The 16,104-nt window shown below is 35.4% G+C and overlaps 1 protein-coding gene across 1 annotated transcript in view; it reads left to right on the top strand.

Annotated features, from left to right (window-relative positions):
* LOC128984555 (Bardet-Biedl syndrome 7 protein homolog) overlaps positions 1-15,499 on the top strand; it is a 92,332-nt gene extending 76,833 nt beyond the window's left edge. Inside the window, exons 16-18 of the mRNA XM_054403890.1 lie at positions 11,397-11,476; positions 14,629-14,773; positions 15,372-15,499. Of these exons, the coding sequence (XP_054259865.1) occupies positions 11,397-11,476; positions 14,629-14,773; positions 15,372-15,499 (353 nt within the window). The remainder of the gene's footprint in view (positions 1-11,396; positions 11,477-14,628; positions 14,774-15,371) is intronic.
* Positions 15,500-16,104: the final 605 nt, after the last annotated feature.

The following is a 16,104-nucleotide window of genomic DNA, read 5'->3' as shown; positions in this document are numbered from 1 at the left end:
TGACTTAAACGCACTGCCAGTCTATATTCTTTGTTAGCTGGTATTACCACACGTACCCGAGATTTCGTAGTAGCTACGTTCATCTTAAGATTACGTGAATCTTAGTATGTCAAGCAAATCATGGATTATTCTATTTTTTTATACATATTCATAGAACATTTTACAATTTCATTTTTTTTTCAGGATTTAATTTAATTTTTCATAGAATTTATTGAGGTAGTATTTTCAGGTTTTTAAAACAATGGTGAAAAAAGTTTCATACCAGGCATTATGGGAAAATTGATTTTTCATGGGTGAAAGAAAGTCGTATAAAGGGTTATGCAACATGCTTGATCTGCAAGAAGGACAACATTTTCTTTGGGTCCATGGGCATGGCATGCGTTAAAAAGCCACAAACAAGGTAAAAAGCACAAGGAACTAGAAAAAACTATTAATTAACTATGCCTATCAAAACTTGGCTTTCTTCAAGTCAGTCCACTACTGGATTAAATTTAGCAACTACTACAAACCAGCAACAAACTCCCTCTCAACCTTATACTTTGGGTTCCTCATCCATGACAGTCTCCGCATCGACTTCAACAACTACACCTCAACAACAAACATTCTCTCAACCTAATACTTCGTCAATTGTATCACCTACAACTCACAGCTTGTCGGCAACACCCCTACCTTCATCACATTCTAAAGCATCTGAATTAAAAAAAAAAAAAAAATTGTGGCTAGCTAAAGACATTGTAACAAAGGTAGAGATCTTGTAGTGTGCTCACACTTGCCTTAGTCACCAATCTCTAAGAAATGCAGAGGCTGGGGTTAACTTATTCAAAGTTATGTTTCCTGACAGCAACACTGCTTTGGATATGAAACTTGGTGAAGACAAAATTTCATACTCTATTGTCTACAGTCTTGTCCCCTTTTTTAGAAATCATCTTTTGAAAAACATCAATAATTCAGACTATTACGTAATTGGTTTTGATGAATCGCTGAACAAATATTCTCAGAATCAACAACTAGACATAGTCATTCGATTTTGGAATGGAAACACTGATGAAGTTTCAATATCTTTCATCTGTTTTTTTGACTCAGGCGAAATCTACTGATTTATTGACTGCCATAAAAGAAGGGCTCTCAGGACTTGATTGGAGAAAGATTGTTCAAGTTTCACAATGGGCGGTCCCAATGTCAATATCAAACTTCTTCGGTTGCTGAAGAAGGAAATTGAAGACAGTAGTAGTGACAACCACAACTTGTTGGACATTGGTAGTTGTTAGCTCCATGTTTTAAATGTTGCTTTTAAGACAGGAATCCAGAAGACTGGATGGAACGTGATTGAATTTTTAAGAGCATGTTACTATTTGTTTAAGGACTGCCCTAGTCGTCGAGGGTTGTACATTAAAGTGACAAGTGACGATTCAAATCTGAAATATTCCCCTTGAAGTTCTGCAGCATAAGGTGGCTGGAGAACTCAGCTGTTACTAAGCTAGCACTCGATGTTCTGGACAGTTTGAGGAAATATGTGGGATATGTTGAGAAAGACAACACCCATAAAGCAACTCAATCCTCCAAGAGTTTCAAAACGGTGAAGAGGTGTCTGGAAGACAAACTCTTTAGAGCTAAGCTAGCCTTCTTCCTCTTGCTAGCTGAGGATGTAGAGCCGTTTCTCAGACAGTTTCAGCAGACTCTCCTATGGCTCCCTTTATCTATGGCGATTTGTTGGCCTTACTCACAAGTTTGATGGGAAAGGTACTAAAAAAAGAAGTTATGAATAGCCAAGCAGTAGAGTCAAAAGACATCTCAAAACCAGAAAAGACTGTGGCATCTTCATCCTATGGTTTGCTGAGCTGCTTGCCAGAAAGCAACCCATCCCGCACGCTCCCTTGGAGTTGGATACAAAGTGGTGGCGTACCCACATAGAGGAGACCCTGACAAAGCAAAATTTGGGGAAAGTGAGTCTACAAGGAGAAGTACCTATAGACCTGTCCGGTTGGGAATGGATGGATGAGGCAGCCAAAGTCAGTGCACCTTCTCTCTCACCGGCTATGGACTTTGACACCCTGCTGGAGGCCCTGGGCAAAGCCTGCAACACCTCCATCGACCCGAAGCACGCATTGCAGTCTGGGGAAGAGGATTGGGTGAAGGTAATCGAGGACGCCCTAGTCGACGTAGTTGAGCGGGATCCACTGCCTCCACCAGTCGTTGTTACTTTACCTGCCTCCCCGTGCTTGTCAGTCCAGGCGTCAGAAGCGCTTCTGGAAGACATGAACTGTACAGCCACCTCGGAGCAAGAAGAGGCTACGACCAGCACTGTCCCGGACGGACCCCACATGGTCACTCCAAGGGAGGAGCCGTCGACGTTCCGGCCCAGAAGGTGGCGGCGGAGGAATACGAAGCGAACCATTTACCTGCCCAACAGCACCAAACTGCGAGTGCCCAGAAATCTTTTGCTAGGATGTCATTTTTGTTTTTAGGTAATGTTTGTCGTTTTTGAACAATGTTTTTTTTTACTTAAGTCTTTCTGGTTTTGTTAACAAGGAGTATTAAATGGTGTTACATATTTGCATATGGTAGTGTAAGATCCAAGAAGTTGTAGAAGTGAATAAGTCTCAGAGCTGTGATTTTTTTGTTCCTTTATTTTAGAGGTGATTTTTTTTAGTTCCTTTCCCGGTTTGCACAATGTATATTTTTATTGAAATCTTTCCACAAGGAGTATTCAAGGAGTATTGTTACATATTTGTCTAGAGTAGTCTAAGTTCCAAGAAGTGTAAGGCTACAAGGAATGTATTTGGTTTACCTTGTAAAAAAGAGCTACATTATTTTCGTTTACGATACTATACCATACATTATACCTCTGAGGGAAGCACCCTACCTTTCCGGTGGGCCCACATCTATCCTTCCCTACTTCCGAGATAGTTTTAGTGCTTTTTTAAAGGGATTTTTTAAAATAGGAGTTGAGAGGAAAATGTAACATATTTTTTTTAACCTATGTTACAAAAGTGTATTTTATTAAATATGAAATAGCCTGAATACAAGAATAAGATTACACCTCAGCTTTAAGATAAATATTTTAAATATTTCATTTAGTTATCAGAAACAACCCTCCCACTGAAATAGTCTGGAAACCTCGGTTGCTGGTAATTGGGAATTAGTGTACAGGTTCAGAGCGTTTGAAAAGCCCGCCAGTCCAGTTGACATCATCTAAACGTGTATGCCACCGACCATGTGCCTTAGACTCTTTTGGCCGGACCGGCGTGTCGATTCCTGCACACCACCAGACATGCGCACAAGCGGCTATCCTTCTCAGCTGCCGCCTGAGAGTGACCACTTATATTGGGACTGCCCGGCACCGAAGATAGTACGCTGTTTCAATTGTGAAAAACCTGGACGTGCTTATAAGGAATGCCGCTTACCCAAGAAACTAAGATGTGTCCATTGTAATACCGAGGGGATTCGTACCATAGATTGTCGATGTCTATCGGGAAATGTATGTCGAGGCCGGAACAGCAGAGGCAACCCGAGTCTCGAGAGGGAGAAACCTCAGAACTAGCCAGCTGGAGGAAATGGTTAGGATTCATAAAGGATTTCAGTGTAAATAATTTTTCAGAACACGAATCTGTGGACACTCGGCCCTTCATCAAGGTTAACATCAGCAGTAAAGTCTTTCAAGCAATAAAATCCAACATCCAACTCTCCAAAATCCACAAATAAATCCAAATCAATTTGGAAAATTATTAATTCTGAAGTAAATACTAAGACAAAGCCTGGGAAAAATTTTGTTTAACGATAAAATCGAATCAAACCCAACTTACGTAGGTAATATTCTGAACTACTACAAGTATTGAATCTAACCTTAGAAAACCACCCCAACCAACCTGCAACTTCAAATTTAGAGAAGTTGATGAAAGGCTAATAGAAAAGATAGTTAAGTCATTAGATAATAAATTCTCAACAGGGATGGATGACATACCAGTTACCATTGTTAAACATGCTTTTCCTCTTATATCAAAACCATTAACTCATATCATAAATTCCTCTTTAATTTGTGGTATCTTTCCTCATAAATTAAAAGTTGCCAAAATAGTACCGGTCTATAAAAAGGGGGACGAATATGATCCCACAAGTTATAGACCAATCTCGTTATTGCCTGTGTTTTCAAAAATTTATGAAAAAGTAGTATATAACCAGCTTTTAACCTTCCTTGAATCAAACAAATTGTTGGATCCCGAGCAACATGGCTTCCGACAGGGAAAATCTACGATAACTGCTGGTATCGATTTTATTGAATCAATAATTGACTCCATTGACAGAAATGAGAAGGTAATTGGAATTTTTCTCGACTTTTCAAAAGCATTTGACTCTGTTTCACATAAGAAATTGATAGAAATTCTTCACGGCTTAAATATAAATAATAAAGAGCTTAAGTGGTTCAGTTCATACTTGCAAGGAAGGCAACAATGTGTCCAAATACAGCATAATTTCTGCCATCCAAATAATAAATACTCTTATACTCAAAATGTTTACTCTGAATACAAAAATATTAAATATGGTGTCCCCCAGGGATCTATTTTGGGCCCTCTTTTATTTCTTTGTTATATGAGGGGGTTCCCACTAGCTGTCGATGGAGGAAGTTCAGTGTGTCTTTATGCTGATGACACCAACATCACAGTTACAGGCAATTCCCAAGAGGAAGTCGAACTGAAATCTTTTCTAAATCTTTTATCAATTAATGATTTCTCAAGTAGCAAAAATCTCCTAATAAATTACAGTAAATCAAATTTTGTATCATTCTCCACAAAACAATCAAGATGTAAATTGAACCCGAATATTTACCTTGATAATTCAAACTTGAGTCAAGTGGAGTACACAAAATTTCTCGGATTGATATTGGATCAAAACCTAAATTGGGATAAGCATGTTGAGCATGTAATTGATAAAATGTCAAAAGGTAGATACGCCCTGCGACAAATGTCAAGGGTGTGTGATATTGATACTTTAAAAACCATATACTTTGCATTAATAAATTCTCACATATCCTATGGTATAGCAATTTATGGAGGAACTACCCAGAAAAATTTGGATAAAATTCTTCATCATCAAAAAAAAGCACTCCGAATTATTTTCAAAATTAAAAATAAACTCCAATCAATGAAACCATTTTTTTCTAAATTAGGTGTTATGACAGTCTATGACTTGTATATTTATGAAACTATATTACATGTAAAAAAATTAAACCTCCAAACTAATAGTACAAATATTCGACACTATAAATTAAGGCATACTAGGCAGGTTGAACGACATGAATTAAAGTTTTTTGAGAAGAAATGTAGTTTCATTGGCATAAAATTCTTATTTAATTTACCTAAAGTTATAATAGAGGAAAAACGTTTTGACGTTTTTAAAAAAAGATTGAAAAATTATCTCCTTTCATTGTCTTTGTATTCTTTGGATGAATTTTGAAATTCAAGAGAAATCATAAATGATAGTTTAGAAAGATGATTTGATTTAATTTTGTTTTGTTTATTATTCTTAAGCTTAAAATTTGTTTTGAAAAGATAATGATTGTTTTAGCGATAAGTAAAGCATAATTCATCTTAATATTTATTTGACGCTATTCATTGTATAAAAACTTGTACTGTGAAACTTGTACTGTGAATGAATAAAGAGAATTTGAATTGAATTGAATTGAAGCACTGTTGGACACGGGCTCGATAGCTACTATTGTGGGAGAAAATGTAGCTCAACATTTGATTACAAGTGGATATCTATTAAATTGTCAATTATCAAAGTCAAAAATAAGAATAGTCAATTTCAGTACAACATTTCATCACTATTTATTTACCCATTTTACATTATTAAAACATGTGATAATTTATCTTCACAAATAAACCATACAACAGAAATATAAGGATTAATCAATGGTCATACATATGTATGAAATTAGTCATTAACAATATCAACCAAAAATACAAGAGATCAAAAATCTTGCTAAGCCTGGCTGATAATTCTCGTGATAATTCCCATGTAATGTTCAAATTTGAAGCAAAATTACGTGGTGCAATCTGTTGATAAGGATAGTCAATGGTTTCACTAAGCTTGAAGTCGACGATATCGATATATCGATGGTCGACACACGGTAACATAGACGTAAAGAGTGAAAGCAGGAACCGCTCCAGTTCTTGCCGACACGAAAATACCGTACCCTCCCGGATTTTATCGTATCCGCCCCTCTATAACTAAATAGAAGCAGGGAACCGTTCTTGTTCATTACGGCATGAAATAATCATGCTTTTTAAATTCTGTTTGAATTCTTTCTGATTACAGTATTTATTTGTGGTTCTGTTCTTTGAGAAAGATATGTCACAGTAGCTGTAAAATGTTATTTTCATTAAAAATATTATACTCTGATGTAGAATAGCGGCTGGAGCTCGGCCCTACCTGCGAGCTCCTCACACACACACACACCATCACCCAAATCGCCTAAAAGCTCCGATCCCCTTCACTACCTAGAAATATAACATATGTTGTATGATACCTAAAAGTCGCAAATCATTTGAAGTTATATATACAGTAAAATGCTTAGTGTTAGTAAATTTTTTGTATAATTCCATGTAAAATGAGTCCAAATACAAAATTATTACAAAAAGAGATAGTAGAAAAATATTTGTAACTTCTACATTTTACAAGCAAAAATTATATTGTTTGGTATCATTTTACTTAACATTTTGAGCTGAAGTCAAAAGCATTAACCGATTTTATAACGAAAGTAAAATTTAAAAAAATGATGGTTTAATTTCTTTTAGCCAGGGATGAGTCACACAGCAGGTCTCTGGTCCGTCCTAATCCCTTGCGTGTGTGAGTGAGAGTGGCCTGCGTGTGTGTGAGTAGGGTTGACCCTTCAGCGAGCCGCGTTCCCTGAACAGTCTTAGCACCTCTCCTCTCCATACAGATACAGCCACTGTTAGTGACCAAGTTACTGATCCTGGCCCTTCTACTCAATCCACTGCCTTGCCCCAGACCTTGCCCCACAGTACACCAGAAGATCAGCTAGCTCGAAGAAATACTCCTGCCCTAAAACATTTCTTATTCTCAGAATCCGTTACAAAATCCGAGATATTTTGGTCAACGCTGTTGGTGAAATTAAAGTTAATGAAAGAATAAATTGTTATAAACTCTTATTTTCTTACAAACACAACACAACACTAAATTATATTTAGTAAACCACTGCATATGTAAAATGTAAAAACATATGATGGTCCATCACTAATCCAGACTAGATGAGTTGGGTTGCAATATTCAAAAAATGCAGATAGTTCTCAATCATATATCTTTCAGAACTGTAGCCAAACTAGCCGCTGGGTTTAGTAAGCAATTTCCAGATAGCGAAATAGCTGGGAAAATAAAGCTCCAGAAAACTAAAATAGGGTACACTATTTTGTTTGGACTTGCACCGTACCACAGAAAGCATACTACTATAACCCAGAATGCTAACCGCATGGTAAAAAACGTTAAGTACTTTGAGAGAGCTTTGCCTGTCAATTCGTAGGCAGCGCCACCAGCGTATGCTGAGTGCATTGCAACGCTGGTGGCGCTGCCTACAAACTGACAGGCAAAGCTCTCTCAAAGTACTTAACGCTTTTTACCATGCAGTTGGCATTCTGGGTTATAGTAGTATGTTTTCTGTGATCGTACTTCGGGTGAGAGCTGGAGTCGTCATTGAAAGATGCGTCATACATTGTTGTTTGTTTTGATGAAGCGCTAAATTAAGTGTCCCAAAAACAACAAATGCACATACACCTTAGATTTTCCAAAAATTCCCAGATTGAAACCCACTACTTTTCCTCTGTTTTCTTAGCAAATTCTAAAGCATCTGCCTTGTTGGATGCCTTGACTGGCATATTACCAATAGATTATCTAAAAAAAGTCATCCAAGTATCAATGGATGGTCCTAACGTAAATTTGAAAATGCTAACAGAATTAGATACCTATCTAAAAGAAATACCGGACAGTCACTTATTGCTAAACATATGAACTTGTGGCCTTCACACATTGCATAATGCATTTAAAGTTGTGATAAATAGTACAGGATGGGAAATAATTACTTTTTTAAGAGCTTTGTATAATTTATTTAAAAAATCACCTGCTAAAAGGTCTGAATATGTACGGCTATCAGGATCTTAATTGTTTCCTCTTCAAATTTGCACAGTAAGATGGGTCAAAAGTGGACCTGTAGCAAAAAGGGCATTTAAAATCTTACCCAACGTAATAAAATATGTAACAGATACGACTAAAGAACCCAATTCCTACAGTTTCAAGGTTGTGAAGGAAAAGATTAAAGATAAAATGTTGATGCCTAAACTTGCATTCTTTTCATCTATGGCCTCAATGATAGAGCCTTTTCTTCGTGAATTCCAAGGAGATCAGTCGATGGCACCTTTTTTGTACCAAGAATTAAATTCTCTAGTCTTCTCGTTTATGGAAAGAATTGTAAAGGAACATGTTTTGACAAATGCTGAAAACAGAGCAGAAAAAATCCAACCCACTAATGACAATCTCAAACCTGCCAAAACAATAGATATAGGTCTTGTTACACGTGATGCCCTCAGAAGCTCAGGCGCAAAAACACAATTGGATGTATTAACCTTCCGAAATGAATGTAGAACGGCTATTGTAGCCATGACGAAGAAACTCATGGAAAAATCTCCACTACATTACAGTTTGACAAAATATATTTCTTGTTTGGTTCCAGGAACAATTGGTTTCAATAGAGCACTTGCTGAGGTTAGATTGACAAACTGCTTAGAAAAAATCTAATTTCTAAAATAAAATCCGACTGTATTAAGAAGCAATATAGAGAAATATTCCTCTCTGAAGAAACTATGCGACTGTGCAAGAAGTACAAAAGAAACCAGGTCCGACTGGACAAGTTTTTGTTAGAGATTATTTCTAATAACGGAGGGACAGAACAGTACATATCTGACTAAATTTTGTTCAATTATTTTGACAGTGTCTCACGGAAACTCTACCCATGGAGCGAAGTTTTTCTATCAACTCCGAATGCATTGTAGAAAACCTGAAGGAGGAGAGTTTGGTCGCTTTACGCCAAGTATATGATGGGATAAACTCAGTTGGTGTCCCGGTAGAGCAGTTCGAAATAACTAAGGAGCTCGTGCATTGTGCAAGAAACGCTCACTCACTTTATACAGAACATTTAAGAAAAGAAACTGGAGGACAAATGAGTAAATCATTGACAGCTTACATTTTTAAAGTTGCCTTAATTTTTCAATTTACTGTAATTTAAGTGTTTTTTATAAACTATTTAAAAGTCTTAAACATCTTTTCCTCTGCCACAAACGTGGAATAAACTACATCCTACTTGTAAGTATAATTTGTATGTTCATTTTGCATGTTTTTTTTTTAATACTGGTACATCAATTGTTTTTTTAGAACTATTAATAACTCACTAATTAACAGTTATTATTTTATATTTTAGTATTTTTATTTTTCACTCATGTTAAGTAATGTCTTAAATTATTAACTATCATAATATACATACTTTATTAATTTACTATTGTATGTATACTAACAATTCAGTATTCATTTCAATATTTATATGCAAGAATTGTTACGGTGTGGGAGCTATTTGACAGACGCAACATTCTTACTACGTTTAACTCAGATAATTGGGTTCGGTGCTCGATGGGGCGCGAGGAGGGAAGGTGATTGACCTTGACAGCCTGGTCAAGGCTTATGTAACCATAAGCCTTGACCAGGCTGTCATAACTGGTGCTTTACTGCTGTTGGACAATGCACCATAACATCCATCTGAAGAGGATTTAGTGAAAGGGGACATTAAAGCTATCATCCTGCCTCCAAATGTTACATCCCTGATCGATCCAATGGTTCAGGGAGTTTATTGAATGGTTAAAAAGGCGCTATCACAGAAAGTTCATCAGCTCAATTTTGGAAAAGCCTGGAGAAGGTGCTAACTTATTTGAGGCTATGAAAGCCCTTAATATCAAAGATGCTATCCATACGATGGCTGAGTCATGGGAAGAACTGAAGTCTGACACGCGGCAAAAATCATTGCGTAAGCTTTGGCCGGATTTTATGTACAAAAGTGATCAGATCGAAGAGGAGCAAAACAAGGACACAAAGGAAATCGTAAAAGATCTCCAAACTCTAGAGGCAAATGTCCCTGTCAGTGAAGTTGAGGAGTGGATTGCCCAATGTGACAAGACAAAGACTGTGAAACCAGCGAAGAGAGCTCAATGACGACCAGATTATTGCCACTGTTTTTGATAACGATGGGGAAGAAAATGTGAATGAGGACTCGGATGGTGACAACAACAACCCCCCTACCCGGATTTCACACATGGATATTTTGTGGATCAAGAAATGGCGGAACACTGCAGCTAAGTCTGGAATTTCATCAACTAAACAAAAATCTATAACTGACTTTTATTTCCAAGTAATTTTGTACTTCAGTAAAACAGTAGGCTAAACTTTTTCAGTACAGTACAGTCTTACACTCTTTTATCAATCATAATAACAACTTTTGTGTGATTCATTGCAATGTTTGTAACATATAAACAACATATGTTCAATACTGTACATACAGTTATAAAATTGTTATTTCTCTGTTAATACGTTTTATTAAATGACTTTTATTAAATATTGTCTTTTCTATGATAATCCGACCTTTTACTTTCTCCCCCTATACCATAGTATATGGAGAAAGTATTATGTTCGTCAAAATTTTCGAGTTTGAGTTTTGAGTGGATATATCCGTTTTGGGTCCCCCTGGATCCAAAAAAGTGGTTTTTGAAGTGATGTCTGTGTGTGTGTCTGGATGTGTACAGAGCTACAGACCACACCTGTAGTCCGATTTTGATGAAATTTGGTATGTAGGTACTAATCCATGGTATCTCCAGGCGTTTTTTTTCCCCATTTTTTTGAAATTTTGATTTTTAATGTAACTTTTTCCATAAAAACCCATAAAATAACGGAAAAATCGGATTTTCTCAAAAATGGCCCGAACGATTTTGATGAAAATTTAGTATGTTGTAACCCTTTGAATTCTGAACAAAATGGTAGAACTCCCATTTTTGTAAAAATTACGGTTCAAAAGTTAATTGGAAATTATGTTATTTTCCCATAAAAAAACCCCCATAAAATAAGAGAAAATCGTATTTTTGAAAGAAACCGGTTTAGATTGAAATTAGTATGTGGTAATACTTATAATTCCAAACAACATAGTGCAACCCCCCATTTCTGTAAAAATGATGGTTCAAAAGTTATTGTAACTTATGTACCAGCTATCTCCCCAGAGGCGACAGATTAGAAGGGTTCTACTGTATACCTTAATTATACTTCATGGGATCATTTATATTGTTTTTTGCCAGACATCAACGATGATAGTGCAGCAAGCTTGTTGCGACGTCTCGACTCTCGGCTGAGCTCAGAAGTTGTCCTGGCTCGACAGGTTTGTGAAACATCTCACTACTACATTGTAACTTGACAAAATAGAATTTATTCAAATATGTTAAGGGCCTTTGTACACTACGTGACCATGACAGCGCTACATTGGGAGCGTTAGGTGGTGAGTAACCTTGATTGGTGAGCCACTTCATTAGGCACATCAGTTACTTTAGGAAAGAACACCGCTCTGGCTCTGTACCCGAAAACGTTATAGTAAATGAATCCATTTTTATAAACGATAAACATAAAATTCCACAAATGGAACTATTTAAATCTTGTATTTGATCAGTTGTATAGTAGATTTTGTGGCCCTCAACATATTTAATTACTTCTTTTGGAGGTTGGATTCCAAATGGGCTCAAATAAATTACAATATATTTATTTTTACGATATGCTGTCCAGTGTGTGCCAGATGAGCTATCTAAATTAACTATTCCGCACTCTTTTACTTTTGGTGTAAGATTTTTTTGCTCGTTTTTAGTTACACCCCCGGAAGTGAAGCACGTCTTTTGCGGCCTCTAACAGGTGGTAGTTGTCCATATTTTTTATTAAATTTTAATCCCATTCCCAATTTTGCTTTTGCTATAATCAAATTTATCACGGCATAAGCTGCTGCTTTTTCAGCGAGATTTGCATCTTTGGCAGTAACTCTAGTCCAAGCTAAGTCTGCTAATCTCATGTCTGATTTGTTCCGATCAGCAGTGGGATTATTTATATAGAATATGTCATGCTCTTTGCAAAAAGAGTCTAGCTTATTTTTTGGAGGAACATTTTTGGCAAAATTTTCACGTTTCTTAGTTCCAGGACCACAATATGAATATGAAGGGATGTGGTGGGGGAATGGAAGGTTCTTTATAAGGGTATTTAACAACCCTCGGCCCCTAAAGGGTTTTAAGAATAAACCTTTGCCCTTTTTACATGTTTTCTTACCCATTTTCACTAAACAAAAATTGTCTTTTATAAAAAAGATTAAAATAGTACATAAGGAAAATATACCAAAGAAGTTGGGTCTATTTCCTACCAATATTCAATGTGTTATTTGTAGCCCAAGCGGAAGTGGAAAGACGGTTGTCATTTATATTTTAATTGTAAGAAAGGAAGCACCAAATGATGTCGAATCACAGTCGGTTGTTTTATTTGATGACATAAATAACCCAAATATTATACAATTAACTGTTTTTACTTGTGCCAATCTTACAGCAAAGTACACAAACATTTACGTGATAATGTAAATTTCCTAATATTATTCAAACAAGATGATTGAAATTTAAAACATGTATATCACAATCATCTACACAATCAAGTACCCATGAACTTTTGAGAAAACTACAAGTCACACCCCCATAAACCATATACTTAAAATGTTCGTCATGACGAGAAACCTTGCTCAAAACTATCCGTTTTTTCATAAATTGCCACTTAGGGTCATAATTGCTTTCCAAAGGGAACTTCTAAAAATACCTCAGCTGTTCTTATTTGTATGTTATTCTTTCAATGTATTACCTAAACTGTTGTGATTATTTGTTTGTAATGCTGTAATCTGTTTTGTTTATTTCAGCCTAACTTGACCAATCAATAGTTTTATTAATACTTATGAAGTCAAACGGGTTGAAGCCCGTGGATAACAGCTAGTGTTGGTAATCACTTTTCATTTGACCAATTTTATTTACGATTAAACTTTCCCAAGTGTTGCATTATTAAACGTCCATCATAATCTTTCAAGTTATGAATGAATATTGGAATTTTCTTTGTTACTTAATAGTTTAAACTTTAAATTACAATCATTGTGGGCAGCTCCACGGAATCGGCCTGTTAAATGACAATGATCTCGCACCCTATAAAAATATAGGGGCTTTTCGCAAATATGACAATGTGTTGAGTTTTAGAAAGATGCCTCTTGGTCTTGAGTCATACAGGGGGAATATATTTCGCCATGAAGACATAAGTCTGAAATAATCTTTTGAAAAATACGTCCATAACATTTGCACCACTGTATAACTCTTCAGAAATAATTTTAGAATCTCTCACTACAACAAATGCAAATCCAGTTGGAGTATGGTTGTTAGAGTTTATAAAACATTCAAAATCTACATAAATCCCAAATAGGGCTTTAGTTGATATTTATAATTTATAATTTGTAATGTATTTTGTTTAGACATTTCCACTCGTTGGCATCAAAGTTCTTACAACATGTTGTGCGACGTTTTAATTTATCATTAGTGTAAAAATGTTGTAAACACAACTTGGAAAAATACTTCTTATGATCATCTTTTGTAGACCGCAGCATTAACCTATCAAAATCACGAATTAAACAGTAATACGATTTACGACCTTGTAATAATAATAGGTCTATGTGAGTATTACTATTCATCTTAGTTATTCTTAATGGATATACTCATATCTATCATCTTAAATCTCAAATACATTAATATAAGTGATATTATTTTGTCTTTCAAATTTATCTATATCAGATATATATGGGATATTTTATATTTGTCATATTAAACTGAATATATGAAATATATTATGAATGAGGAATTATATGATTGAAAGATAATGATACACTCTCAAAAAACCCCAATACAGTATTTTAAATATTGGGTACTAAACAGATATTAAGTGTGGTGGTTATTCCAGTGTTCAGATACATCATCCAACCTTTGTTGTGTGTGATGCATTCCTCAGTCTAAAGTCTCACATTTTGTAAGACACATTCTCCTGTTCGACTAGTTGTTATTTGTCAGCAGATGGTAAATTGTTTACGTCGTGGTCAGTCCATAGACGGGAAAATGATTAAAGCTACGGGAAAATTATTAAAGCTACGGAAAGTTCGAAACATTGAGATATGGATGAATAAATTTGTCTTGATGAAACATGGCTCAACGAGAACAAAGTGGAGGAGCAGTAAAAAGGACCATAAATTCACCTTTTGGAAAAATAAAAGAATAACTGTCTGCCACGCTGGTATTGCTAAAGGATAATCAATGCACCTCTTCTGACTTTTAAAAGACTTTATTCTTCAGTTACCATATGCTAAGCTCACAAACATATTTGGAATGTACAATGCGTAAGAGGTAGGATTGTTGGAGGAAAACTATAAAGATTTTTTTCTTGAGTTATACTCACATAGAGATTTACAATGTACAATGCGTATAGGTAGGCTTGTTGGAGGCTCTCAGAGAACTGGAGACTGTGGAAGGCAGAGACCTGCTCAGCCCCGAGTACCAGCAGATCCTTGACAACCAGAAACAGCTGTTGGAGCGATACAACAGCCAGCCTGGCTATCTCACCCGCCTCACTGGTAATTTTAATACCTTATTAAAATATAATAATTGCTTTAGTTGTTCGTTGTGATGACATGTTTGTGATGAGAGCTATTTCATTTGTTGAAATGATCACATAACTATTTGTTTCACTTTTAAATCTATGTTTTACCTATAATTTTAATGATCAAATTCGTCTTTATGACATTTTTTTAACAATTTGTTGCTATTAATTTATAAAATAAACATTTTCATGTGTGTCTGTTACTTCTGGGTAATAAGTAAAATTGATTGTAACACGACAAATATTATAAAAAAATGAGAAATTACAGTATTACTGATAAAATTGATACCTTAACGAATGACTGAATTTTTCAAGACTACCAGTATTCTTTAATAAGCATCTGCCTTAAACTACCTTTATAATATGATTAATTTCTCATCAGTCATATTGGTAAAATATTTACTGTATTATTAATTTACTTATAAAGCTACCTTGATTTCCTGGTTTGCAAATTTTAGATTTGCACAATACATAAAATATTATGGTCTCATTTGCGTAGAATTTCTTGTTATATAATTTATAAATGACGCTATGAGATATGAACATGTATTGATTAAATTAATTATTTTCAGATACTATAGCTGAGATGTACATTCACTGGCACAAGATAAAAGGAGTTAATGTGAAAGTGAAGATTCCCGTTTTGATGGAGACATTACAAAATTTTAACTTGGATGACCTCCTTTTACATTTTAAATAAAAGCAATTCAAGTATCTATGTCGATAATCAGTCATTTATCATTGGGACGCTTATTGCAGAGGGGGATCATTTTTTAGTAACAAAAATTTCTTATTTCAAATATATTGTTTCCTTATAATATTGCCAAACGGCTAAATCATTAACCAAAATAAACTTATTACACAATTTTTTAAAGTTCTATATTTCGGCATTAGCCTTCTTCAGGAACGAACAAACAATAACAAATAGAAGTGTTTACCACTCTGTATCAGATGGTTTTAGCAAACAATTAGTTATTGTTTGTTTGTTCCTGAAGAAGGCTAATGCCTAAATATAGAATTCTTTTATAAAAAGTGTGATAAGTTTATTTACTTCAAATATACTTAGATTACGGATTTCATTGATGAAGAAGATTTATTGCCTAAATTCCAATCTGGGTTTATAAAAAATCATAGCACAAACACTGCATTGATAAACCTGTTTGCAGACTTGTTTGCGGCGAGAGATAGCGGCCGGTGTAGCTCTTTGATCATGCTTGATTACTCGCAGGCATTTGACTCCATCAGCCATGGTTTGCTACTCAGCAAATTGAGACACTTTGGAATTTGGGATGTGGCAATTAGCTG

The sequence above is a fragment of the Macrosteles quadrilineatus genome, unplaced genomic scaffold, assembly GCF_028750875.1.
Source record: "Macrosteles quadrilineatus isolate MER2022 unplaced genomic scaffold, UCM_ALF_1.0 Scaffold_2__2_contigs__length_208266976, whole genome shotgun sequence".
NCBI lineage: Eukaryota > Metazoa > Arthropoda > Insecta > Hemiptera > Cicadellidae > Macrosteles > Macrosteles quadrilineatus.
This window is presented reverse-complemented; position numbering and strand designations above follow the sequence as displayed.